Source organism: Trifolium pratense, linkage group LG2 (genome assembly GCF_020283565.1).
Source record: "Trifolium pratense cultivar HEN17-A07 linkage group LG2, ARS_RC_1.1, whole genome shotgun sequence".
Classification (NCBI taxonomy): domain Eukaryota; kingdom Viridiplantae; phylum Streptophyta; class Magnoliopsida; order Fabales; family Fabaceae; genus Trifolium; species Trifolium pratense.
In genome coordinates, this window is record NC_060060.1 from 43,668,442 (window position 1) to 43,693,866 (window position 25,425).

The 25,425-nt window shown below is 31.5% G+C and overlaps 2 protein-coding genes across 3 annotated transcripts; both read right to left on the reverse strand.

Moving 5' to 3' along the window:
* Positions 1–1,631: 1,631 nt before the first annotated feature.
* LOC123908553 (protein DETOXIFICATION 54) lies at positions 1,632–8,948 on the reverse strand. Its single transcript, XM_045959226.1, has 4 exons — positions 8,862–8,948; positions 8,611–8,694; positions 7,308–8,204; positions 1,632–2,328 (listed from the first exon to the last, which is right to left on the reverse strand). The coding sequence occupies exons 2-4, from the start codon at positions 8,668–8,670 to the stop codon at positions 1,753–1,755; spliced, it is 1,533 nt and encodes a 510-aa protein (XP_045815182.1). The 5' UTR covers positions 8,671–8,694; positions 8,862–8,948; the 3' UTR covers positions 1,632–1,752.
* Positions 8,949–17,823: 8,875 nt separating this feature from the next.
* On the reverse strand, positions 17,824–24,211 carry LOC123909863 (protein WHAT'S THIS FACTOR 9, mitochondrial). Of its 2 annotated transcripts, none has more exons than XM_045960789.1 (2): positions 22,548–24,211; positions 17,824–18,487 (listed from the first exon to the last, which is right to left on the reverse strand). In XM_045960789.1, the coding sequence occupies exon 1, from the start codon at positions 24,111–24,113 to the stop codon at positions 22,581–22,583; it is 1,533 nt and encodes a 510-aa protein (XP_045816745.1). In that variant the 5' UTR covers positions 24,114–24,211; the 3' UTR covers positions 17,824–18,487; positions 22,548–22,580. The 2 variants fall into 2 exon arrangements, with proteins under 2 accessions (XP_045816745.1, XP_045816746.1); XM_045960790.1 differs by lacking the exon at positions 17,824–18,487 and adding an exon at positions 21,188–21,551.
* Between the last annotated feature and the right edge of the window lie 1,214 nt (positions 24,212–25,425).

Consider the following 25,425-nt stretch of genomic DNA (forward strand, 5'->3'; position numbering starts at 1 on the left):
AGACTAGGTGATTCCGATGATCCTATCTCGCTTTTCTACAATTGAATTCGCACGTTTTCTTACTATACCAAACTACTCAATCAAACCCCCAAATATGTTGTTAATTTCATTATGTTCATAGACACAATTTCCTCGTTATAATCGCGCAATCCCTGTGGATCGATAATCTTTTATTACTCAATTGACGGATTTGTACACTTGCAAATACGCAATCATTCAGGTTACAGAAAACTTACGGATCGGAGATGCTAACGGGGCTGGAATCGAAGTGGGGGACCTATCTACCGCCTGTCTTACTCTAACTCTCTTTATGTTGTACAGTTAGTGATGTCAGATACTCCGAAATTTCATTACTTTGCAAATCTTTTGAATCATATCCGAAACTATCTCGCTAAAAAGAGCAATACTTATATAGACACAATTCTAAATTAAATATTCATAGGGAAACATGATTTTATAAATGGATTGATTAATATTAGATGATTTATCTAAATTATTTATCTTTAAATTTTTCTCATTGATATGTGTGTTGAGATTGTGCGCACGAGAGAATTACTCCGCTAAGAATTACTCTATTTATATTCATCATATTCTTCGAGAGAGAAATTCATGTGCAGACATTCTTGCTAAGATGGTTAAGATCAGCTGATTTCATTCAATGAACCACCGTCATGTTTATCATCTCTTTTATTAGATAAATTTTTCGATGTGTCCTTTGCAAAGCCTTGGATTTTTCTTCTCATGTTACAAAAAAAAATATATTATCCAAACAGTGTATAGATAAAATCACTTATAGAATCTGTCGTATAAGCAAAAGGCTGTGACTGTGATGATTTAATACAGCAACAGCTGAGATAATCTCACGAGTGTTATGCTGCTGGCATTATTATTAAGTCCTGCTTTTCTATAACAGCTTTACCACAAAGCTGTTTTCTACTTATTATTTGATCTCTACATCTCATCCTTATATCTAAAAATAATCAAATGTCAGAACCCAGATTCTCACATCATCTCACCTATATCTCCATGCACTTGTCACACATACATAGAAAAAAGTAGTAACTTTTTTCACCACACAAAATTTCCCATATCCCTAAAATATTGCTAAGAAAAGTAGAATCTATTCAATGTGATGTGTAACCATTGTTGGCATAGAAAATGAGACATTGTTCCTAAAAAATACTTTCCAAAAATATGAAAAGGAAATGAAAGATGAAAGAAAACAACCCTTCACATAGTTGATAGCCACAAATGCAGGATCTCATAAACCTCCAAATTCCAATTTACTAGGCGACAATATTTAAACCTTTTTCCCAACAAACAAAATCTCAATGTCGTTATTGGCATCATTATCCCTTCTAGGTTTGTGTCTTTTTTGAATTCGGATTCCCCGATACATAATCACACGCATGCACGTAGTCAGTTATATTAATTACTCCATCTAATTTTTATTATAAAAAAAATTGTTTAGGATTCATCGAATGATCGATGTATTTAGTTTACATGAGAGATCAGATATATCAATCATTCAATAAATTAAAAAACTATTTTTTTGTTGTAATAGAATAGAGGGAGTGCTATTTAATTATGATCAGATCACACAATATAGATTTCAAACAAAATTTTGTACCTTTCTAAAACTATAAATCGAATTTAAAATTTGCACCATCTAATTTAGATTCATTGGTCACCAATGTGGCCGATTGCGTGTATGCAAAAAGCTACAATTTTATCGATTCCAAATTCGTCTTTTTAGCAAATGTCAATTTTGTTACCATTTCCATTCTCTAACAAACCCATGCATTCTTCATCTTTCTTGTTGTCTTTATTCTTACTTCCATTGCAAATCCCCATCTCTACCCTTGTTAGCTTCTCTGCCTTCAAAGCCTCAGCTTCCCAATCAGTACGTACAATAACAACATATAGAATTGACAAAGCACATGCCACCTGTGCAGACAAAAGCCCAAACCAAAGCCCGCTAAACCCAATTTTGAACCAAAATGCTAAGCCCACAGCCACCGGAGTACCTACAAAGTAGAATGATCCCAAGTTGATGTTGGCCCCTATGACAGGTCGGGCTGTGCCACGGAGGATACCACAGCCGGTTGTTTGCGGGCAGTTTCCGAGTTCACACAGGCCCATAATTGGCATGACTGATGCAACTAAGGCTTTGACTGGCTCGTCGTTTGTAAAAAGCCCGGCCCATCCGTATCTAAGGATTACGGTCCATGTCACATTGATGAAGCCCATCACAAATGCACATCCTAATGCAACCATAGCTGCTAGCTTTGCTTTGTATGGTTTACCAGCTCCAAGCTCATTCCCTACCTGTATTTATTGCATTAACAATTGTTATATTTTATATACATTATAAAATGGAATTAATTCATATATTATCGGTGTAAAGATTTTTTATACTCAAGGTTACTCATAACCATCAAATAATTTTAAAAGTTTGACTTTTATTATAATCATTTTTAAAGATACAAACATGATTGATTGTTAACTATCGACAATGTAAAACTTACTATGCATGCAAATGTACATGCAAATTGAACTCTTACAAAAAAAAATCATGTTAGCTTTTATTGATTATTCAATGATTCTAAATAACAATCATAATTTTTGATATTTCAAAGAATCAAAGTCTAATGTGACAGGTGCGCCTTCAATCAACACCGCTTTATGATGTCAACACCATTAATTAAAATCCATTATGATGTCTTCTAAATTATAATACTCCCTCCGGTCCTTTTTATAAGGAACAATTTGAAAAAAAAATTTGTTCTTTTTATAAGAAACAATCATTAAATTTATTCTTACAATTTCATCTCTACCCTTATTAAATTGTGTCAATTCCAAAGTTATCCATTAATTAGAGTGACATATTCCCTAAGGATAAATTAATATACCAAGGTTAGTTTTGGAATAGATTGTAAAATTTTAGAATTTTTATTAAGAAAGATAAAGTTTCTTGGTATGTGTGTTTTTTCCAAATTGTTCCTTATAATAAGGACCGGAGGGAATATTTAAAGTAAAATTAGGTCAATAGAAAAAAAGTGTTATATTATTGAATGATTTGATACTATATCGAAAAGAACTTAAAGTTTTGTTTGGTTCAAAATAAAAGAAAGTGAAAGAAAATTATGAAAACCGTGAATTTGGAATAACTCTAGTTTAAGTTTATCCATCGATTTCCATAATTTTCTTTCCTTCCACTTTATTTCCACGAAACCAAACAACACACCCTAAATTCTATACTACATGATTTAAATAGTTTTAAATAGTTTTTTATCTAAGTTTAATACTCTCTCCGGTCTTTTTTATAAGAAACACTTTGAAATTTTTATTTGGTCTTTTTTGTAAGAAACACTTTGACACAATTCCATTTGTACCCTTATTAAATACAATCAAATAATTCATTATAATGCTAGTGCATTAATTAGAGAAGTCTATTTCCCATGCTAGTCAAAGGTTAGTTTTGGAATATAACATAAAATGTTAGAATCATTAATAAGAAAATTTACCTTCTTTGGTCTGTGTGATTTTGTCAAAGTGTTTCTTATAATAAAGACCGGAGGGAGTAACATGATTACATGACCAACTATAACATATTATTTTTATTGATAGAAGGGAGGGCAAAAGCCCATGACAACTATAACATATTAAGCCATGGAAGAACCAAACACTACCAAACAAATCGTTAAAACCATTGTTTGGGCCCCACTAGCAAAGTGAGGTGCTTTTTAGGATTTGATTGTTAGATTATTTAGTAAAATAGAAATCTATGATGATGGAGTTCCTATGCAAGCCAAACAGAATTACACATATAACTATAAGTGATTAATTAGTTCTAGTTTTGTGGAATCACATTATAAGTGTGAACTAACTGAACTGGGTCCTTGTACTTGACGCAATCATACAACAAATTTATACCTCATCAAAGGATTTACATATTTAGCCCAAAAGGAATAATTAAAGATGGCAAGGCAAACAAAAAATATCAAAGATTCAGGACAGAAACTTTAAACAAAAATAGCAGCATAAAATCTCCACACGTGTATCTAGCATCTGATAGGAGAGAGAAAAAGTAAAAACCATTACTTTTGCCACTAATTTTTTATTTTTGACACTAACCACACTAATTCAATAATAACAATAAAATAAGGTTAAAAAATAGAACAAAATAATAAATGTAATAACAATTACCCATTACTTTCTTAAAAAAAAGAGTACCAATTACTAATTAGTACTTACGAAGGAATCATGGATTAAATCCAAGCTACATGATTATTTTTTCAGATAATAAAAATAGATTAAAATAAAATAATAATAAATATAATAAAAATTAGTACTTAGGAAGGAATCAAGTTTGTATGGATAGGGAGTTTGGAGGGTCGGTGGTGCGTAGAGTATGAGATTTTAACTTATATCTTTTAGGAAAATGGAGCTGGAAGATGTTGAAGGATCAAGAGGTTTTGTGGTTTAAGATATTCGTAGCTAAATATGGTGTGGAGGATGGTAGGGTAAAGAGCGGGGGGGAAAAACTTTCTTTATGGTGGAAGGATGTGTGTGATGTTAGCAAGGGGGTTGGTTTGAGAATAATATTATGCAAAAGGTTGGAGATGGTGAAAGAAAATACATTATTTTGGAATGGATGGTTGGGTGGGAAAGTTTTTTGTCTTCGTTTTAGTAGGTTACTTGATTTAGCTATCGATAAAAATATATCGATGGTTGGTATGCATAGAAGAGAGTACGGTGTTGGAGGGGATGAGTGGATGTGGCGAAACAACTTTTTGCTTGGGAGAAGGAATTGTTGAGAGAATGTTGTGTTGCTTTGATTCTCTTCCAAATATCACTAAGGAGCATGCATTGCAATTTTGTAATTTTTTTTGTTTGATAAGGATGTTCAATCTGGTCTACAAGTGATTCAGTTAGCTACTTGTTATAATCTTTTTAAAGAAAAAAATATTAGGTTATATCTCCAAAAAGTTTCGACCACTGAGAATTAGGTTGATAAGATGCAAATCATAGTTTGGTGATGGCCAAAGACTCATAAAAGAGATTTTAATTTTGAATTGAATATGTTCTAGATGTTGAACCCTTTGGCTTCTTTAGGATTGTGCCTAACTTATTTGTGTCTTTACTTTTTTTAGTTGTTAAACTTCTTACAATTATTTGTGGTTAGGCACATCTTATATTTAATTTTTTTTAATATATTATTTGACTTCTTAAATAAATCAGGTATCTTAACAATGAAATCCAGAAAATCAAGTATCTTAACAATAGAATCAAACACACTTGGTAATCAAATCTATTTTTGAGAAGCCAAATTACACAAAACACACACTTAGATAACTAGTACAAAGATCTTATCACATAGAGTATAAAAATCAAACAAGACATATCAATCCATTTCTCTCACTATTTTCTGTGTATATATAATTCTTCATGACACCCCACCCAATACCAACACAAGTGGAAAATATTTAAAATTGAGATTCTCATCTCAAAACCAACATATAAAATACAAAAATAGTTATTGCTAACAATGCTTTTTAGTTTCTAAAGAAAAAGGTTAAAATAAAATAAGGGTAACTACCTATTTATTCTCTCAAGAAAATACGCATCATCCACTTACGTCTCTCAAAACAAAAACAAAAAAAGTCTACATGGAGTTTTTTTTTTTAATATAGTAGTTTCCAACAAAAAACTATACTATTATAAATAGTAGCACATAATTTATAACACAATCTATTAAAATTCACAAGGATATGTCCTCATGAGCTTAACTCAGTTGATAGGGACATCGAACTATATGTGCAATAGGTGGGGTACGAACTCCGGACACTCCACTTATTTACCCCGAAGGTGGATTTTCTAACCACAACAAAGGCTACTTGAAAAGAAAAAAAAATCACAACGATCTTTTATAAAAAGAAAAATCTATGTAAAGTCCATAAATTTAAATAGAACAGTATAATTATGAGAATTTCATATAGATGTTTTTTTTTAGACAATGCTAAAAATTGTATTAATTACTAACAATCTTCTAATGTAATTCATCTTTAAGAATTAAAATAATCAGAAGATTTTGATTTTTTTTTACGTTAAAAAAACAATCTTATAATTATTTTAATTTTTAAACATGAGTTACGTTATATTCCTTGAATATATAAACCTTTTTATAAGAAAAAAAAAAGAAGAAATAATAACTTTTATAAAAACTTCATTAGATGTATTTTTTTTGTTAATAATTTGATGACCAAAATCAAATTGATCAAGAGAAAACATACAAAAATTAACAAAGAAATACATTTCACGAACAAACTAATTAACTAACTAATTGTTGTCAAAAGGAACAAACTAACTAACGAGAGAGATTCAATGATATTTTAGTAATATTTGATAACTTAAGAGACTATAGTAATAAACACATTTAAAGATCGACGTAATTGTTTACTAAAAATAATATAAGCATGAAAGCACTATTTTAGGATTTTAAAGGACTATTGATATACTTATTTTACATACCACAATACAATCATCATATGAAAATGGATTCGCTCATGTTTTTCTTATTTTATTCAATCTCACCCTTAATTATTTTTCTTTCATATTTTATTTGTTATCTCATATTTATTCAACGGTAAGATTTTATTATTTCTCTCATTTGAAGTAAATAGTTTGATTTTTTTTTAAAAACAAAAAGTAAATAGTTTGATTTATGATACATTGTTAAGACAAAATGTTTCCCATATCAACAAATCTTCATCAACCATACCTATAACTTTAGAATGACTTTAAAAGTTGTTAGTATTAAATTCAAACATTTTTAATCTAGACGATTATCATTGATCAAAAGTGTAAATATAGTTTTTAAGGACATTTGGTTGAGAGTTCATTCATCAACTTCGAGAAACTTGTTTCAAGACTTGACACCGAGAATCCATATGGGTTGGTCCGCTAGTGAAGGCTTGGGTCATTGAAGTTTGCTCTTCTCAAAATTTTAGGTTCGAATTCTCCCGATGTCGCTTCCTATGTTGGGTCAGTTTATACATAGTAAAAAAAATTCTGATTTTAAATGGGCACCCATGCAAGTAGGCGGTGGGATTGGTGCATCTTCGATTAGTAGGTCCTTAGATCAGATACGGAGTCTTAAAAAAAAAAGACTTGGCACCAAGAAAGTATAAATATTTTTTTTAAATCGTTTATATGAATCAAAAGTTAAAATCAATTATGTTCACCGCAAAACAGAACAGACTAAAGTAACAAAGGAAAGGAAAGTAAAAAGAAGAGGAACATACCCTAGCAGAAACACATCCAGCAAGTGCCATAGGGACAGTATACATCATACTAGTTGTTTGAATCAAAATTCCAGTAGCAGCAACAGCCAATGTTGGATTATCCAAATAACCAGCCAAAACAGTAACAATCTCATACCACCACCATTCCAAACATATCATAAGACAACTAGGAACAGCCAATTTCATTAACTCCCCTAAACCATCCCCCACAACCATCATCATCATCCCTCCACCGCCGCAACCCGGCCATTTCAACATCATCTCTTTCTTCCTAAATAACCCGACATACCCCGCCATCAACACCACCATGTTCATATTCGTTAACACGGACGCCATCGCCACACCCGGCACACCAAATTCCATAACCACTACCAAGAAATAATTCAAAGGCACATGAAAAACAACTGCTATAAGGGAACAATACATCATAGGTTTTGTCACTTTTTGTGACCTTAAAAAAACCCTCAAAGGTTGTAACAAAGTGTTTGTTAAAAGGTCTGGGAGAGAATAGAAACAATATATTGCAGCCATTTCAGTTATTTTACTATCTTGTCCCATAAAAAGCATGATTTTTTCAAGGTTAAGCCAAAGAAGACTTATGGGTATGATTGCCATGAGAAGTATGAAAACCATGCGTTGTAGTGAAAGTGAAAGTAGTTCCCAGTTTTTGCTGCCAAATGCTTGGCTACAAACCGGTTCAAGACCGGAGGCGAGACCGACGAGAACAGAGTACCCTGTTATGTTTGTGAAACCTATGGACAGTGCACCACCAGCTAGCTCTAAGCTACCAAGGCGGCCGAGGAAGAGGACGGAAACGACGGCTCGTACGAAAACCAACATGTTCATAGCTGTTATTGGTAAAGCCATACTCCAAAGTTCCTTCAACTCTTCCACCACCTTGTTATAAAGTTTGCATCAAACAATTTAGTAAACAACACAAGAAAGAAGAAAGAAAAAAAAAAGACACAAAGGAAACTACATACATGTTTGATATCACGACAAGTTCACCAGAATTACAGGAAAAATCGTAATTCTGATGAGCTTGTTATGATACCAAACACACTAAAACATAAAATGTAATCATTCAAAAGTTTAGTACAACACAAAAAAGTGATATTTAATATCACTTATCACTTTAGGTTTGTCAAAAATCAAAGTAAGTCACTCTATTTTGCAAAAATTGTTGCAAAATTACAATGAGTCGCCGTGATTCTGACAAATCTATAGTGATACTAAATATGCACTATAGTTTGAAACACTTTTAAAAGTGTTGATTATCTATCCAAAGATTTTTTTTTATTACCTGAGAGGTTGTTGGGAACTTGTGTAAAAAGAAATCATGGTCTTTATTATTATGATCCATTCTTATTGATCAATATGTGTTGTTCTGCAAAAACAAAAGTAGTAAATCAAACAGTGAGAGAAAGAAGATGAAAACAGAACATGAAAAAAGGGTCTACTTTGTTTGTTTGTTTCAATATGATGATGATGATTATACATAATCTTGCCTATAATAGCTAAGTGAAGAGAAAAGGGGTAAGCAAAAAAACAAACCTTTTCTTCTTCCACAGAAAAGGGTAAGGCAAAAAACGTATGAGAAGAATAAAGGGTTATTTGAGGAAAAGAAAAGACACCTTTATTAAGTAGAACAACAATATTGTAAAAACTAAAAAGTTGAAGTAATTACCAATTCAAAAGCACCCAAAAAAATTACTCCTCCTATGGTTATTATAAGCAAAAAACTACTCTTTATGTCCCAAAATATAAGACTTAGTTGATCACAGCACGTATGTCAATGCACATTTTTAATCACTAATATCTTTAATTGTCTATTTGTAAAAATTATAAAAACTTGATATTTTGAAAATACTCATCAAAACAAATCAAACAAGATCTTATAGGTTAATATTTATATTTATATGTTATTAGAAAAATACGGTCAAAATTTCATTTCATGAATGAATAATACATTTAGTCAAAATAATTCTTATATATTTGGATGGAGGAAGTATTTTCTTTAGATTTATTGGAAAACAGATGTGTATCTGGTTTATATTATAGAACAAGTATTTTTCAATGAATTAAAAAATGGTATTTTGACAGCAGATAATAAAAATAAAATGTAAGAAGAATAATAGTACTAAATACTAATACTAAATAATGACAATAAGTAACATTACTATTACTACAATGCTATTCTTGGTATCTACACATACTGTTTTGATGTGCTTTGTTTGTGTGGTGTGATTCTCAATGGCAAGGTAGAAAAATGAAGTGAAAAAAGAAGGTAGTGGCGGCGTGTGAGAAAGGTTAAAGTTGAAGTTGAAATGAAAGGGTTTAATTTAAAAATGAAAACTTTATCATCATAATTGTAGTAACAAAAAGATTAAAGAGTAGTTTTACTTTTTTCGGTAACAGTGATTTGATAGTATCAAGAGTAAGAAGAACAGAGAGGGAAAAGACAAGCGGTAGAGAGAATTTCGGGTCGGTTTGGGTTCCAAGAAGGTGGTAGGTTATTCTCTATTTTTCCATAACAAATAAGTTTTTTTTTTCTTAAAGAGGTTTTGGTAATAAAACAAATTTCTTTTTATAATGATATTGGTATGAAGTTTTCACTGCTGTTAGCGAAAATTAATCACCGTCGAAGAAATTTTGGGGAATACAAGATGAGTTCTTCTTTCTCAATCGAATTTTTTTCATATGTATAAACTAGAAATCGAACTCCTAACCACATGCTTAAAGGGATTAAGACTCTTATCACTTGGACTAATTTATTGTTGGTAATAAAAACAAGTTTTTTATCGTGTGCAAGTTTGTTTAATCTTTTGATCAATAAATTTTATCATCATATCACATCTAATATAATTTAATGATGAATTTTATTAATTTTATGGTGAAAATAAATTTGTGAATTTAGTTAATAAAAAAATTATCTCACTTGTGGACTATAAACTTGATCTCTTATCAGTCATGAACACTAAATAGAATTCTTTTAATGAAAAACAGTTTAATAAATTTTAGAAAAGTTGAATACATATTTCTCAAATACTACCCTATTAGTTTACTTAGAATATCCATAATAGAGATTTAACATTTTGGATATTTAAGGGATATAATTTGTACATATAATTTATTTATAAATTTTTAATGATCGTATCTAATAAATTTTTTTTTTTTATATATAGTAAAAAGGGCCTACACGAGGGGTAGTATTATACTAGGACAAAAATTGTCTTAATAATACTAGGACAAACATCAAATAAACTAATACCAGCATCCATCGAGCACCCATAATTAGTTAATGCATTCACGCATTGGCTGGCTTCACGGTAAGTGATGAACCACAACCTGCCAATAAAGAGCAAATAAGAGGTGAATCTTCTCAACTAGAGACCTCCCTCTCCGGAGCCTCCCAGAGCCATATTCAAAGTTATGGCTTGCACAACAACTAAAGAAATCAATATTCAACTCAATGAAGCGAAATTGTTACCTTCTACAATACATGTGTCCTTCCAACACTCCCTATAACTTCTCCAATTACGCACGTCATATACCAATATACTTGGAGAAACCGCCTAACCACTCACCATCACTTCCTCGAATAATTCCACCACAATAAATATGACCATCGTCTCTTAATATACATCTGTATTTAATCTCACACAACCCATCGAAGGAGGATTCCAACGCAATGGCACCACAAGCTTTCAAAGTTCAGTCCGTGTTGTTATAGCTAGCATTCCTAGCCAAATAACAGTTTTTAATATCTACACTAGCTAGATTATAAGCGATTATGATTTAGGATTCAAGCGACCATCCTAGCCAAAGGATTCAAGCGATTATATGGTTTAGGATTCAGCTCAATTTTGATTTTCTAACTTTCATAATAGTAGTTTTGGTCTTCTAACTTTAACCCCTTTTGTAAAAGGTAGGTTCTCACTAATTGTGACCAAGTCAACAAATACGTGGACGTTGACTTACATGTCACATCAGCATATCATATGAATTATTGTCCACATGTACCTTGACTTGTTGACGTAGCATGTGAGTCGTTATCCACATGTGCGTTGAGTTTGTTAAAATCAACGTGAGACCAACCTTTTACAAAAAAAAAAGAAGCTAAAGTTAGATGCAATTATGAAAGATATTAGAGGGTCAAAATTACAAATTTTTGTATATCTTTTTTATAGGTAATTTCACTTTAATATTGGTGCATTTTAAGTGCAATTTTAGATAATTGAATTTAGAAAAGTAGCCGCCAACCTTTTCAAATAAGGTTTTATCCTCTAATGCATATATGATTGTCCGGTAAATTTTAACATGGATCACTTCATCAAGCGGGTCATGGTTGACCAGTCATAAATAATATTATAACGGTTTATTGAGACCCATCAAGATTAACAGTTTATTAAATACCGTAAATTTTGATAGGTCTCAATAAAATATCAAATGATTTTTAATTTTTTTAAATTTTTTATAGATGATCTATATGATATAAATTTTTAATCTAACGGTAAATTTGTAAAATTCGTATTCTGTAGATCACTTGTCCACGATGGACCACCTGGACCACTTGTGAATGCGGTCCACTTGTGAAGGTGGTCCACTGTAATATTAGTCATGAATGTGTTCATTGTATTTGCATGTTAAGTCCCTTTTCATACTATTGTATTAACATATGGCCAAATCCAATCAAATATAAGAAATAAAAGTCGAGAAAGCTTCTCAATGATCAAGAACTAAAAACTCTTGCCATTATGATTTTATAATATTCTTCCAATCAAGTAAAGAGATATACAAAGCTTGAGCCAAGCTTCTCAATGATATGGAATTCAAGTTGAGCAAAGCAATTGTATTTGTTTGATTTACTTCTAACATCAAATCAAGTATAACATGGAATTATGAAGTGATGAGGGATAACACATCAATGTCGTGTTATATTATATATATGGATTTATAATTGAATTGATTTTTATGGCGAGTCTTAATTATTATATTTATAAAGTGCAACTCATTCATGACAAGTGACAATTATATGTTTTTTTAATAGTTTAGCTAATTTATTTTCTCAAAACATTTTCCATTTTTAAAATTTGCATTGTGTTAATTTTATTTGCTAACAAAGCAATAATAGTTAGACTCTTAATGAACAATTATGTGTATGTTTTTTAAAAAATAAAAATGTCAACAAATTAATCTCATAATCCTTAACTAGCATTTCATCTTATGAAAACCCTAATAGTATGTATATGTGATTTCTTATGGCATATTACCTTTCATCCCATCTTTATGATAGAGGTATGATAAGGATCCGAATGAAAAATATTACTATATTAGGAGATTAAGACAAGATAAATTTTTCGGTACACGTCTTATTTAAATATGTGTTGATATAATTGTTTTGGCGGACAATTTTGATAAGTTTATAAATAGTGTTTTATGATTTCTCTATACTAAATAATATTTGTAGACCTATTAAAATCATCCAAATAAAATGTCAAGTATATTGTAGTATTTTATTTAGCCTCGTTTATTTTACATTTTGTATGTTGTATATGTGTCCTTCTATAACTGGGTGTAACCAAAGAAAGCATCAATCCGTTTAGTATAAGGAAATTTGATTAATATTGTGCGTTCACTTTATAACATGGCAGCCATTAGTTTCTGAATGGAACTTAATTATGCTAGGTAAAGCCAAAATAGCTAATGTAAAATATGTGAGTATCATCTGATTTACAAATATTCTTCAGTATTGTCCCTCTTCTCGTTATTAAGAATAAGGTGTTGACCTGATTAAATATTGATTTATTTTGAAAATCATATTTATTTTCTCTTATAGTTTGTTTTACCGAATTAATATCTATTAATTTACTATTTCAGTCATAAAAATAAAAATAATTATTAAAGTCTACTTCTAAAAAAAAGATGTCTGTCGTCATTGAAATTTTAAAAAAATCTGATTCATGATGTACTGATCCATATTAAAATCTGCCAATAAAACAATGCAAACAAAGTAGATTTCGAATTATGTACATTGAAATAGCCAAAGTTGCATGCTTTATTCTTCTTTGTCGAGATCATAAAGATTATAGAGGAATCATAATCTTACTATATATAAATAATTGATGCACATTTGTGCATGTAAAGCGAGGAAGGGACAAATAAACTGTTTTCATTCTACAGTATATTATTAAAAGACAAATGTTGATTAAAGATGTTGATTAAAAGCATTGAGTTTCGCAAGTAATATTTTTTTTTTTCCATCGCAAGTATTCGGGATTAGTTTTGAAATATATATAGAATAATATTAGCAACATACTCTTTAACAAATACACTCCAACACACTCTCTTTTATTGGTTGAAATTCACATGGGTCCCATAAAAAAATGTGGACCCATATAACTTTTATGAGACCCATATAAATTTTAACCAATAAAAGAGAGTGTGTTGGAGTGTGTTTGTTAAAGAGTGTGTTGCTAGCACTCCTCATATATATATATATATATATATATATCCTAGATAGTTGTCTAATTGTTTATCTAAACCCTAATTCACAAATCAATGAAACCTTTCATTTACCCACATCATCCACTTACATTCATTTAATGTGTGACACTAATTGTTGTTGTTGTTATTATTACTAGCGGGTCAGGCAAGCGCGTTCCGCGCCTGCCTGTGTCTATCTCATGTCAAAAAAAAAATGATAGTCAGTTTGTCAATACAAAATTTTTGCTGCTAAAAAAAAATACATGTCTTATGTTAAGGTGAATTTGTTGATAAAAGATTTTTGTTGTTACTAAAAAACTCAAGGGTATTGTTGGTATTTTGAAAAGTCCACACCAAAAACAATGTATCCTCTTTATATTATGTATAAATTATTATTATTATTATTATTATTATTATTATTATTATTATTATTGTTTTGGGTTATTATTCATTTTAATTTTTTATTTATTTTATTATTTTGTGGTTTTTTTTTCTTTTCAAAATAGTTAATCTTTTGTCCAATCTTTGTGTATATAAGGAGTAGATCGATTGTCAGAACTACTTACTAATTTCAATAAAAAATTAGATAAAATAAAATTTACTAATGGTTGGTATGCTCTGCATGATTTTTATCATATTCGATTTTGAGTACAGGTTAAATTGGTTTATCTTTGCTCCAATAAGTTTCAAATTAATATAAATGACAAATTTGATAATGAAGTAATTTATTCAACTCTAAATCCTCCAATGAGATTTATAATAAAAAAAAAACACTTATGTTTCAACATCAATTGTTTTTCATGATCAATTATATGTTGTCATTTCCAAATTTATTTTAAAAAATGAGTTAAAGATATTGCTAACCAATGTTAACGAAGAAGCTACCAAGGTAACTTCAAATATGATGCATAAATATGTTTTTTAAATGTATAAAACACATATTTAACATCTATATCACATTTAAATAACTTCTATTGTTACTATTATTTTGATAATACCTATTGTTTCAGTTTTAAATTTGCTACTTATATACTTAATTTTTTGACGTTATACTATAAAATAGCGAATAAGACCCGTGCATCGCACAAGTAAGCGTCTAGTTTTGATCACAAGAGTGAATCATGACATTATTTCATATAACATTGCATAATATATATCTTTCAAGGATTGCTTCCTTTCATCAAATGATACGGATTTCTCTATAAATAGAGATACTCATGAGACAGAAAAATAACATCCAAATCATGTTCACATGACTCTAAATTCTGCCTAAAATATATTTAAGTCATTTCTTCATTTCTCTAGTGCACGAGAGTAATTGTATAATATCATAATATTTAAGTCATTTTTTTTTTGATAAATTAAGAGCGTCTAGATATTAAGGTAGAGATAGATATTCCAACTGTGTCGGCATCCTCATCCTTTCTCGTCCTCTATCTATAGCTCGTATAATTAAATAAAAAAGAGAAAATAAATAATTACAAAGGAGGGGACTAGGCCTTACTCCAAAGAAAGAAATAAAGTACTAAAATTTGAGTCGAATGAGCCGACCATCAACACGGAAACGGCCCACATACTCACAACTCCCTGCGGCAAGCAGTAAGCGATAAAGTTTTTTCAAGCGAGATAGTCCGAAATAATGAATTTGACGGATATTGAAATAACCTTCAATCTTGAGACGAGTCTAGTGATAAGACCCAAAACCGTTTAACAACTAGAGATGAGCCTAAAACGACCCAATCCCTTATGGTGCGATGATCAATGCCTACTATCAACACAACACATCCACGCACCTCGCCCTTTCGAGCAACCTCTGATGAAATCTTGTTGGAAGTCAAACCATAACCGATCGAAAGCCAGATCGAGGGATGGTCAGACAATGGACTGGATACCACGAGCATAAGAATCACCTGTCAAACGAACGACCCATTGGTACGACGAACGAGAGTACTACCGTCAACACGGAGTATCTTCGCACCAGTCCTTTCGAACAATAGAAGGTCATGTCAGATAAGGTGAGACTAGATCATGTAATGCCTCCAACAACACGAAGTACAGAAATCAGCCAGACCCGAACGAGTTCTGACGAGTTTTAAGAATACAAAACAATAGAAAGGTATGTATGAATGATATAGATTTTTCTTGTTTTGATTTTAGCGTTGTTTTATTTTTTGTGTTCCCGATTTTATTAACAAGTTATTTAATTTATTTTCTACAAATTGTTAATACTTAACGGATTATTTAAATTTATTTTTTTTATATTAAACTATTATTATGTATTAATGCAATTTTTTATTGATAGTATGTATTAATGCTTGTCTTGTTGTCTTTTTATTTTCCCTTTAATATAAAAAAATAAATGATCGAATTTTTTTATTTTTTTTATTTTAGCCTAAAGCCCATAAAATGTGAGGAACGACACTGGTAGAGCCACATTGATCGTGTGCAACTTCTCACCCTCAAATTTTATAATTAATCACTCTTAATTTATATAATTTCTGCACTTTTGCATCTCTTCAATAATATGTTTTGCACCACATATGATTTCCCAAGATAAAGGCCAATATTTTGTTGTCCTATTCATAAAAGAGATTTAACAAGTCTTGCATTGTTGTGCTGCAAGTAACAATGACTTTACTTACTTGAAAGAACTACTCATCATGCCTATAGCAATACAATAGATATGTGCAGCAACAACTCATGCATGTAGCAAAACACATGTGGAGCAAGCATGCAAATGCAAACTATCATACAAACCGATTTCATATATATATATATATATATATTTTTTTATTATTACGTACTTTGATTCCATTAAAATTGAAAAACTATTACAATGCAAAAAATTATTATATACTTATTTCTTGATTATATGAAGAAGAAAAAAATACACTTATAACACAGATCTTTCTATTTGATTAAATATAATTCAAACAAACACGATATAATGCACAAGATGCGCGAATCGTGCAGATGCACAGTTATTATACTGCTAGTTATGTTATAAGAAAAAAGGATCGGAATAGGCTTATGAAATCATCTTCATGCATGTTGAACTATGATTAATTTGATGAAATCACGGATAGTACAATAATATTTTCTTTTAGTAAAATATAGCACAATAATTTTATTGAAGAGTAAACTCTCATTTTGGTCCCAGAAAGTGTCGGGCGCTATCACATAGTCCTTGAATTAATGAAAATGATAAAAAAGTCCTTGATTGTTAACTCCGTTAGTCACTTTAGTTTAAAACGTTAAATATCAGTTAACTTTTGTGATGTGTCTTAAAATTCTGTTGATATGGCACATCCTAGTAAGCATGCCACATCAACTTACTTTTAAGACACATCACCAAAGTTAACTGATATGTAACATTTTGGACTAAAGTGACTAACAGAGTTAACAATCAGAGACTTTTTTTATCATTTTCATTAATTTAAGGACTAATGTGACGGCACCTAACACTTTCAAGAGCCAAAATGAGGATTTACTCTTTTATTGAAGAGTCAAATTATAACTTTTGTCAAACTCAATTCATAAAGTCTGACCGTAATATAAAAAGAAATTCAATTCAATAATTGTTATATGCCATTATAATTTATACTGCATTGTCAGTCCTTACTCCTTACAACATAACTTAAGTAGGAACTCTTTAGGTCGCCAACGTATTTTTTATATACAATTTTATCCTTGATAAAAACTTCGGTTCGCAGAAATCGAAATTTTTTCTAGTTCAAATTTAGGAAAAATTCGGTTAACAGAAATCGAATTGTTTTTTCAAGACAAAAAAAATTCGGTTCGTAGAAACCGAAATTTTTATTAAAGGGCAAAAAAGTAAAATTCAGAGGGGGGCAAAGAATCATGGGAGGCCTGAGAAAAAAACATTCTCTCTTCATGTTGGTTACAATTTTTTGAAATATATTTCAAAAAATATCCAACCCAAAAAATTAAAATCCAGATTTTCGGATAATAAGATTACTCCTATATAGTAACAACTCAGAAAAATAAAAATGCAAATGAAACCAAAATGTTGATACCCCAACGACCACTATTTTTCAACGCCTTAATGTTGTTTCAACAAATCATTCAACAATCCAAATATTTATTTAGTTCCTAAATTAATCAAAATATTATCGTCAAACCATGCTTGCATTTCTCGCTTGTGGCTACGAGATGTAAATTAATCAAACTGTAATCAAACCCAATATTTCTAGGGACAGAGCCCTGACTCGACCATACATAAGCTAATGAAGATAATTATCTGACTATTATGCGAAATCATAGAATACGATATGAAACAAATGCAAATTTTAATTGATATGGAAGGTACAAATTTGTGGGTTTTCTGGTGTTACACTTGACTAAGAATAGGTTCAAATTCGTATGGGAAGTGGGGGAGGGTTAGCTGCGCTGTTGAAGAGAACATATGAACTCTGAAGTCCCCTTGAACACGGATTTGGATCCTCTCCCCTGTGATTCTTAATTTTTCTCACGTGGAATCTCAACCATCCAACATGAGAGAATTCACAATGAAGAGGATCTAAATCGTTTGAACACTATTGTAGATTCGTAGTATCATGCAGAATAATCAGAGAGCATACCAAAACTACTCTTTTTATGATTTAGAATATGTCCTCCCTCTGAAATAACAGTGTTGATGAAGAGAATCAAATAATGCGATGCCAATTGCCTTTCTGTAAACCAAATCAAACAATTTCATTAAAATTTCAAAAAGACAGACACCAAAAGCAATCAATGAACATTTTAACAATTGAGTTTGAGAAAAGTTGAAGACAATCCAAAATATTTTATATAGTTCGGAATGGGGGTTAAGGTGAGGAATAAAGGCGGAGGTTGCTGCAAACTACAAATAAAAGAGTATTCTATGTAAACTTATATAGGAAGGCAGATAAAAGAGTATTTAAAAGAAATATATATACATACCCTAAATCTGAAATATACCGTTAAGATGTTTGCAAATACACTTAGAAACAACACCTTTCAAAACGCTGAAAGATATTGTAGGGTCTATAGTAGGAAAACTGGTAACAAGAATGTAGGGGAATATCCTGGTGTAACTAATTCAGTGAGTGCTGCGTGCATGGGACAGATAGCAGAGAGAGAAAACAAATCTGAGCAATACTAATGATGGACTGATCATTGTTAGTGGTTATGCATGAATTATGTTATGGTTTGCATGGGGACTCAGGCGACTTGAATTGTCTAGCTATTTTCATTTCCTAGTTTTCATCTATTGTACCAGTAAGTATTCCTTCTTGGATCTATCTAGCATTACTACCATTTTCATCAGTAAACATCTATTTCCTCTCATTGTTACTGTTACATAACCTGTTCTTAGCTATTTTACTGAATTGAATCCTATCAAATACTAAACAATATTTGCAACATAAGTGTATTTAAAAGTGGTGCTGGTCAAATAAACTTCCAAACATACAGGAAGGCATATAAAAGTATGGCCAGCAACATAGTCAATTATGGATAACAGAGCAGTAGTGGCTGACTCGCAAAATATTGAAGTGGTATATCGGGTATTGATATGGCTGCTAACTTAAAGTTCACGGAGACAATACTTTGATATTTATAGCATAATAAAACCTCAATCATAAAACAAAACACAAAATTAACAAATTCATAATTAATAATCAAAGTTCATTATTACTAATATTCAAACCCATTATATTATTACTCAGTAAGTGGGTGGGTGGTAAACTAACTACTGTATTGTGTACTATAAAAGTGATGCAATCTTATATGTGCTAGATATGTGAAATAATATTTTTCAGATTCAATACCCATCTTTCTTACTTGTTTGTTCTCTCCCTATTTCTACTTGTGTGCATAACCTTTCCGTTGTATGGAATTGGGAAGAATTGTGAACAGTGAATCATGACTGGTTCTAATGGATCTTTCCCTGCCAACTTCCTGTTCTTTGATGACATGAACTGCAAGCAGTGGTGTGCCAAGATGGGAGTCATATATTTAGACACTGGTTTGTAAGACAAGGCACTGAAACCCTTCTTGCACAGCAGACTTTAAAAAACTATTATAGAAAAAAGGGGAAACATCAAAATATCGATTAATATTGTATTTAGGCATCATGGATCAAAATGTTTTAGTGAAGCCAGTCCCCGGACAGCAACCAAAGACTTTCAGAAAAACAACTTTTACATGACCACATAATCAGAGATCAAGAGAGAACTAGTGATCGAAGAGACAAGAATGACTTAATCCCTAATTGACATTTTCGATGACGAGTTTCAAATTCATGAATCAATAAATTTGTGCCTATAGATAAGAATTTGGATATGCTGAACATCTTAGTCCGAGTCTAAGTATGCAGACGGTTTTAAATCAGATTCTTCCCCTACTTTCCATGCATCATAAGTGGATTCACCTTTCTCCTCTGCTACTTTACCCAAACTTTCTCGATCAAATTATCTAAAAGACAAAGGAAGACTTCGAGGAGTAATGATGATTTGAAATAGAATCCCTTTATCTCCTTTCCCAATCCCTTCTTTCAGTTGAATGTTTGTGAAGTCAAAACTCCCTGTGTTAAGTATATTGTTAAGCCTCTGTAAAGGCAGTTATTTATGTTAGTCTAGTTTTATTTGTTTTCGCTTGCACTATAAATAGGAATGTGAGATCAGTTTAGGACAAACATTTAGATTGTACTTTGACTAGAATACTGGTGTGGGAGGAGATAATTCTCCTTTGTGCAAACTTTTCCTTTGTTCATCAATAAAGCTCGGATGCAAAAAATCCCCTTTCTGTCTAACATTATTACTAGAAAACCTAACAAATTTGATGATAATAGCACTGTCACAGCTGAAGCAAAGGCAAGGTTTTAATTCAAAGAAGGGATGGAAAGCAATCATATTCATACATAACTGATGTTCTTTATGTGCCACAAATGAAGAACTATCAGTGAAGTATGTTCAGCTATTGGAGTTTAAACACATTATGGTTATACAAAATACTAGAGTGTTATAGCAGGTAGCATTATGGCTATATAAAATTAAACACATTCATAATTGATAATCAAAGTTCGTTGTTACTAATATCCAAACCCAATATGAAGCAAAGAACTACTTATCAGGTTGCAAGGCTTACTATATTATATGATAAAGTGACCGTTCGCTAAAAATTCTTTGAAAATCCTTAACCTGTTGGATTTCAAATTGTATTTTACACTCATTTTCATTGCCTCTTTGCATTTTTTTTAACATTACATTTAATAGACTCACTATTCATGATAGGCCAATTATTAGAGTAGATAACAGAATTGACACTACCATTTCAAAACAAAACAAAGAAACCTGAATGGACACTACCAATTATTAGTTTCCTTTTCTTTTCTCAAATAATTTCAACTTGTATGAAGCAGTGCTCCAATTCATTTTCCATATAATTGCTGTTTTACTTCAATCAAAATCATTGTAACAGAATATTTCTGATTTAGTTCAATACAGCATACATGTTCTATATTTCTTAAATTCTAACCTGGGCCCTATCAAATTGGTACCTGAGCTCCAATCCTAGGAGCATCTGGTGCCAACAAATGGAGTAAAATAGACAAACTGCTGATTCGATGCTGAAATGGTTGACAGCTAGCTATTCTGGCTCAATCAAATCGGTAGTAAAGAGGAGAGTACGAGGGAAGCAACAAAGGGACGGCGAACAAAGGAAAGCAATTAGACAAGTGGGAGGTGTCGTACATGACGATGAAGATCCATATGTCTGATAAATATTTTCACAAATATTAGAAATTTACAAAAGCAAATAGGACGAAACACATGAGCATGGAGTATTAAGGGCCCAATATAAATAAAGCCCCTGCTCCCTGATTTATATATATATATATATATATATATATATATATATATATATATATATATATATATATATATATATATGCAAGGAAGAGAAATACTAACTAGACACTTTTTCACATATTCTTTTCAGTACAATTTTTAAAAATGGAGTTAATTTCCAATGGATTCACCTAAATAAAAAGTGGACTCAAATTACTTAGAAGGGCTAACATTAAATTCACCTAATAATGGTGTGTTTCGCAACTTACTAACATTTCTCATATTTGGAAATCTCCTTAAACTGATGTCGTGTTTTGCATCAAATGTGAATCAATTGCCTAATCTTATATGCAAAGTAAGCCTTCTTAAAAATACGATTACTATGCTCCAACGAAGAGCATCAAAGAGTAGCCAAAATCACCTTTGCAATAAAAAGTTACCCTCTCTGCTACTATTAAAACTGCAATAATCTAGTCATCAACACTTAATCAAAGAACATAAGACATGACCAAACCAACCAAGGAAACATGGATACTCAACATTTACTTACATTTCATAATTATTTTCTTCAATTTTGTGCTTTTGTACACCATTATAGATGAATATAGTGTAGTAAATTCATTCATCTAATAACTAGTAATAAGATAAACGATAGCATTTCATTATGTTTGACTCATGCCAACTTTACTGCATTTTTTCCCTCTTTTAATTTATAACCTGTTTTTGTGTGTTAATGACAGGTCTTGAATGGGTGCCATAACGTATTTGATTTCCATGATTTCTAGCAGCCAACATTCCCCAAAAAAAGGACTAACAATGTATTGGATAGAAAAACAACAGCAATAAGTGTAACACCAAATTTGTAATCTTAAAGATGCAACGAAGTTATAACATGGAAGGATAAATGGGAGGAACAACCAACCTGTATACTAGTTGAGAAACAGATGAATCTTCACTAAACAACTGTATTCTTAGTAGTGAATAACCTCTCTCTATTTTTAGAGGATCTTGATCGTTGCGGTGAACTCTTAACATCATTATGTTCACCTCGCATTTGGATATTTTTAGAATTAGAAACTTGTGATGGATTTTTCTCCCAGGTTTTCCGTGGAAGCTTCTCAGATGATCTCTCTCTGCGAGAATTTCTCGAAGGCTTTTCAGTATTTAACTTCCTTTCCGCAAAGTTTCTTCCCCTTCTATTGGAAGAAGTTCTACGGGTATCCCTCACCGATTCCTCATTGTCATCGTCAACGACACTTTCACTAGCATCCTCATCTTCAGCATCAGACAACTCAGTTTCTTCTCCTTCTTCTTTCTCCTCCACAAGATTCTCGTCACGCTTTTCCTCACCTGCCTTTCCTTCATCGCCTTTGACATTAGACTCTTTTGTACTTGTTTTATCTTTCACAACCTTATCTTTATCTTTTTGGCTATCTTCCTTAACAGTGTTCATGAGATGAATATACTTCCTCCTAAACTCCATCGCCGGATTATCTTCAGCGAGAAAACCCCTCTTATAACCCTCTCTCAAAACAACAGTATAGGTTCTATTCTTACTAGACAAATAAAATATACCCGGATGCTGCAAAATCGCCCGCTTAAACCTCGACGCTAAACCTAACCACTCACCAAGCATCAAAACATTATCTTTCTCAGTTTTCTTAGAAACCAAAATGTGCATAATCTCATGCAAAACACCAACAACCCACCTATCAGATTCATCACTCGAAGCATTCAAATGACCAGCATTTTCATACGGAGACACATAAGGCAATTTATTCCAATCTCTTAACCATTTCTCATACTTATTATCCATCTCAAAACCGGTCGAAAACTGCAACGGAAAAGCTAAATCTTTCCCTTTATTACCTAATTTTTTCTCCAAAACCGAAACAGCTTGTTCCTTACACCAACAAACAAGCTCCAAAACAGCATTGTCACCCATACCAACAACCCGAAAATAATCCGGAAACTCCGGAATCATAGTCTTAACATAATCCATTGGTAATCCGAGATCCCACCTCAAACCTTCAAGAACTCTTAATGGAATCTTATGAATCTTAGATATCATCAACAACTTCAAAAGCCTATCAGCAACTTGTTTCTTAAACAATTCACTCTTACACATAAACCCTTCCTCGTCATCGAGTTCAACCGCTTCCGGCGTAAGTCTAACATGAGCTTCAAATCTACCATTACTGTAAAACTCCTCAAAAACGGAAGGATATTTCCGGATGAAATCCATCGGACGGAAAGGAAGTTGAATTGATTCTTTGATTATGGAAACTGGAAGAGATTTTGATGGTTCTTGTTTGATTAGGTTTCGAAGATTTAGTAAAGGTTTGAGATTTTTCTCTCTTTCGACGGCGTGGTCGAGGCCACGGTCACGGACGAGGGTGAAATTGCCGTCGAATAAGGTTCGGAGGTGTTGACGGTGGGACGGAGGACTTGTGGTGGTGGTTCGGTGGAAGAAGACGGTGAACCGCATTGTTGCGATGGTTTGTCTCGCCGGAAAATGGGGAGAGACTACAACAGGGGAGGAGGTTTAGATTTTTTTTAGTTTAGGGTTTTAGGTTCAGTCCTATACATTTTTTTTTTTTTTTTCATTTGAATTTGAATTTCTTTTGATTAATTAATTAATTACAATTTTTTTTACTCAAAATTTATTACAATTTTTAAAATATGTTTAAAACCTTCTTTTACCTTTTAAATCATGGTAAAATTGCACTCTTGGAAGTTATGAAAGACTTGGAGCATCAAGGCGTGACGCATGTTATTTTTGAAACCGATTCGAAGAGTGTTGTGGATGCAGTGGATGCAATTACAACTTACATGGAGGTCCATCAGAGTTTAATTAGTTCTATTATTTGTAATATTAAACATGTTTTGATAAAATACAAACTTTGTGGTAAAGTTTATAAAGCGACAAACGACATGGTTGCTCATATGATTGCTAGAGCGGTCATTTCTTGGTCTAGTCGTTGTACTTTTGAGTTGCTACCTCCTTGTATTACTACTTTAGTGAATAATGAAATTATATAAATTTTTGTTTGTAAAAAAAATCATGGTAAAATTTTTGGTACCCGTTATACATTTTTGGGTATCAATATTGTAGACGGTAGTTTATTAACACTAAAAAATGGTATTTTTGTACTTTATCAGTATAAATTCAACGGGCAATTTAGAATATGGATTTGATCTTCGTGAGTTCTTAGTTAATAGGTTTACGATTGTTTCAAATTGTATGCCTGGTCGGCATGTTTGAGTATCAATAATTTAAGTGCGTAAGAACTTGAACTTAAAAATAAAGCGTAAAAATAGTAAATTGTTGAAATATAAGTTGAGTTCATTAATCAATTAAAGGCGGTTACTCAAATCTTTTTGTTTTTCTATAAATAGCAGAATCAAATATACATGTTAGGCGGTTACTCTATTTTATATGTTAAAATATTATATTACTAAATAGTCATAAGAATTTTAGCTAGGGGGATAATAATGAGTGTTAAGGGTACAATGTAACACTCAAATCCATTATTTATATATATTTCTACCTTTAGTAAAATCTTTTTTAAAATACGCAACGGAAAAAGTAATGTTTGATATTATAAAGTCATGATTCGAGTATTACATTCTTCATCAAAATAATACTAATGTAATTAATTAGTAAAACTCGTTTATGCAAAATAAATCCTCTTTATAAAGATACATTTTCCAAAGTAAAAACAAATAGTCATTAAAGACACTATATACTAAATACAACCTTTTTTTCTCGTGTTACAATCAGAGCAGAGCTTCACCGA

Excerpts from the sequence above, each read along its gene's own strand:
- LOC123908553 (XM_045959226.1), bottom strand. The coding sequence starts at position 8,670 with ATGGATCATAATAATAAAGACCATGATTTCTTTTTACACAAGTTCCCA. Across the intron at positions 8,205-8,610 it reads AGTTCCCAACAACCTCTCAG|GTGGTGGAAGAGTTGAAGGA; the intron begins GTAATAAAAAAA and ends CTTTATAACAAG. Across the intron at positions 2,329-7,307 it reads CTGGATGTGTTTCTGCTAGG|GTAGGGAATGAGCTTGGAGC; the intron begins GTATGTTCCTCT and ends CAATAAATACAG.
- LOC123909863 (XM_045960789.1), bottom strand. The coding sequence starts at position 24,113 with ATGCGGTTCACCGTCTTCTTCCACCGAACCACCACCACAAGTCCTCCG.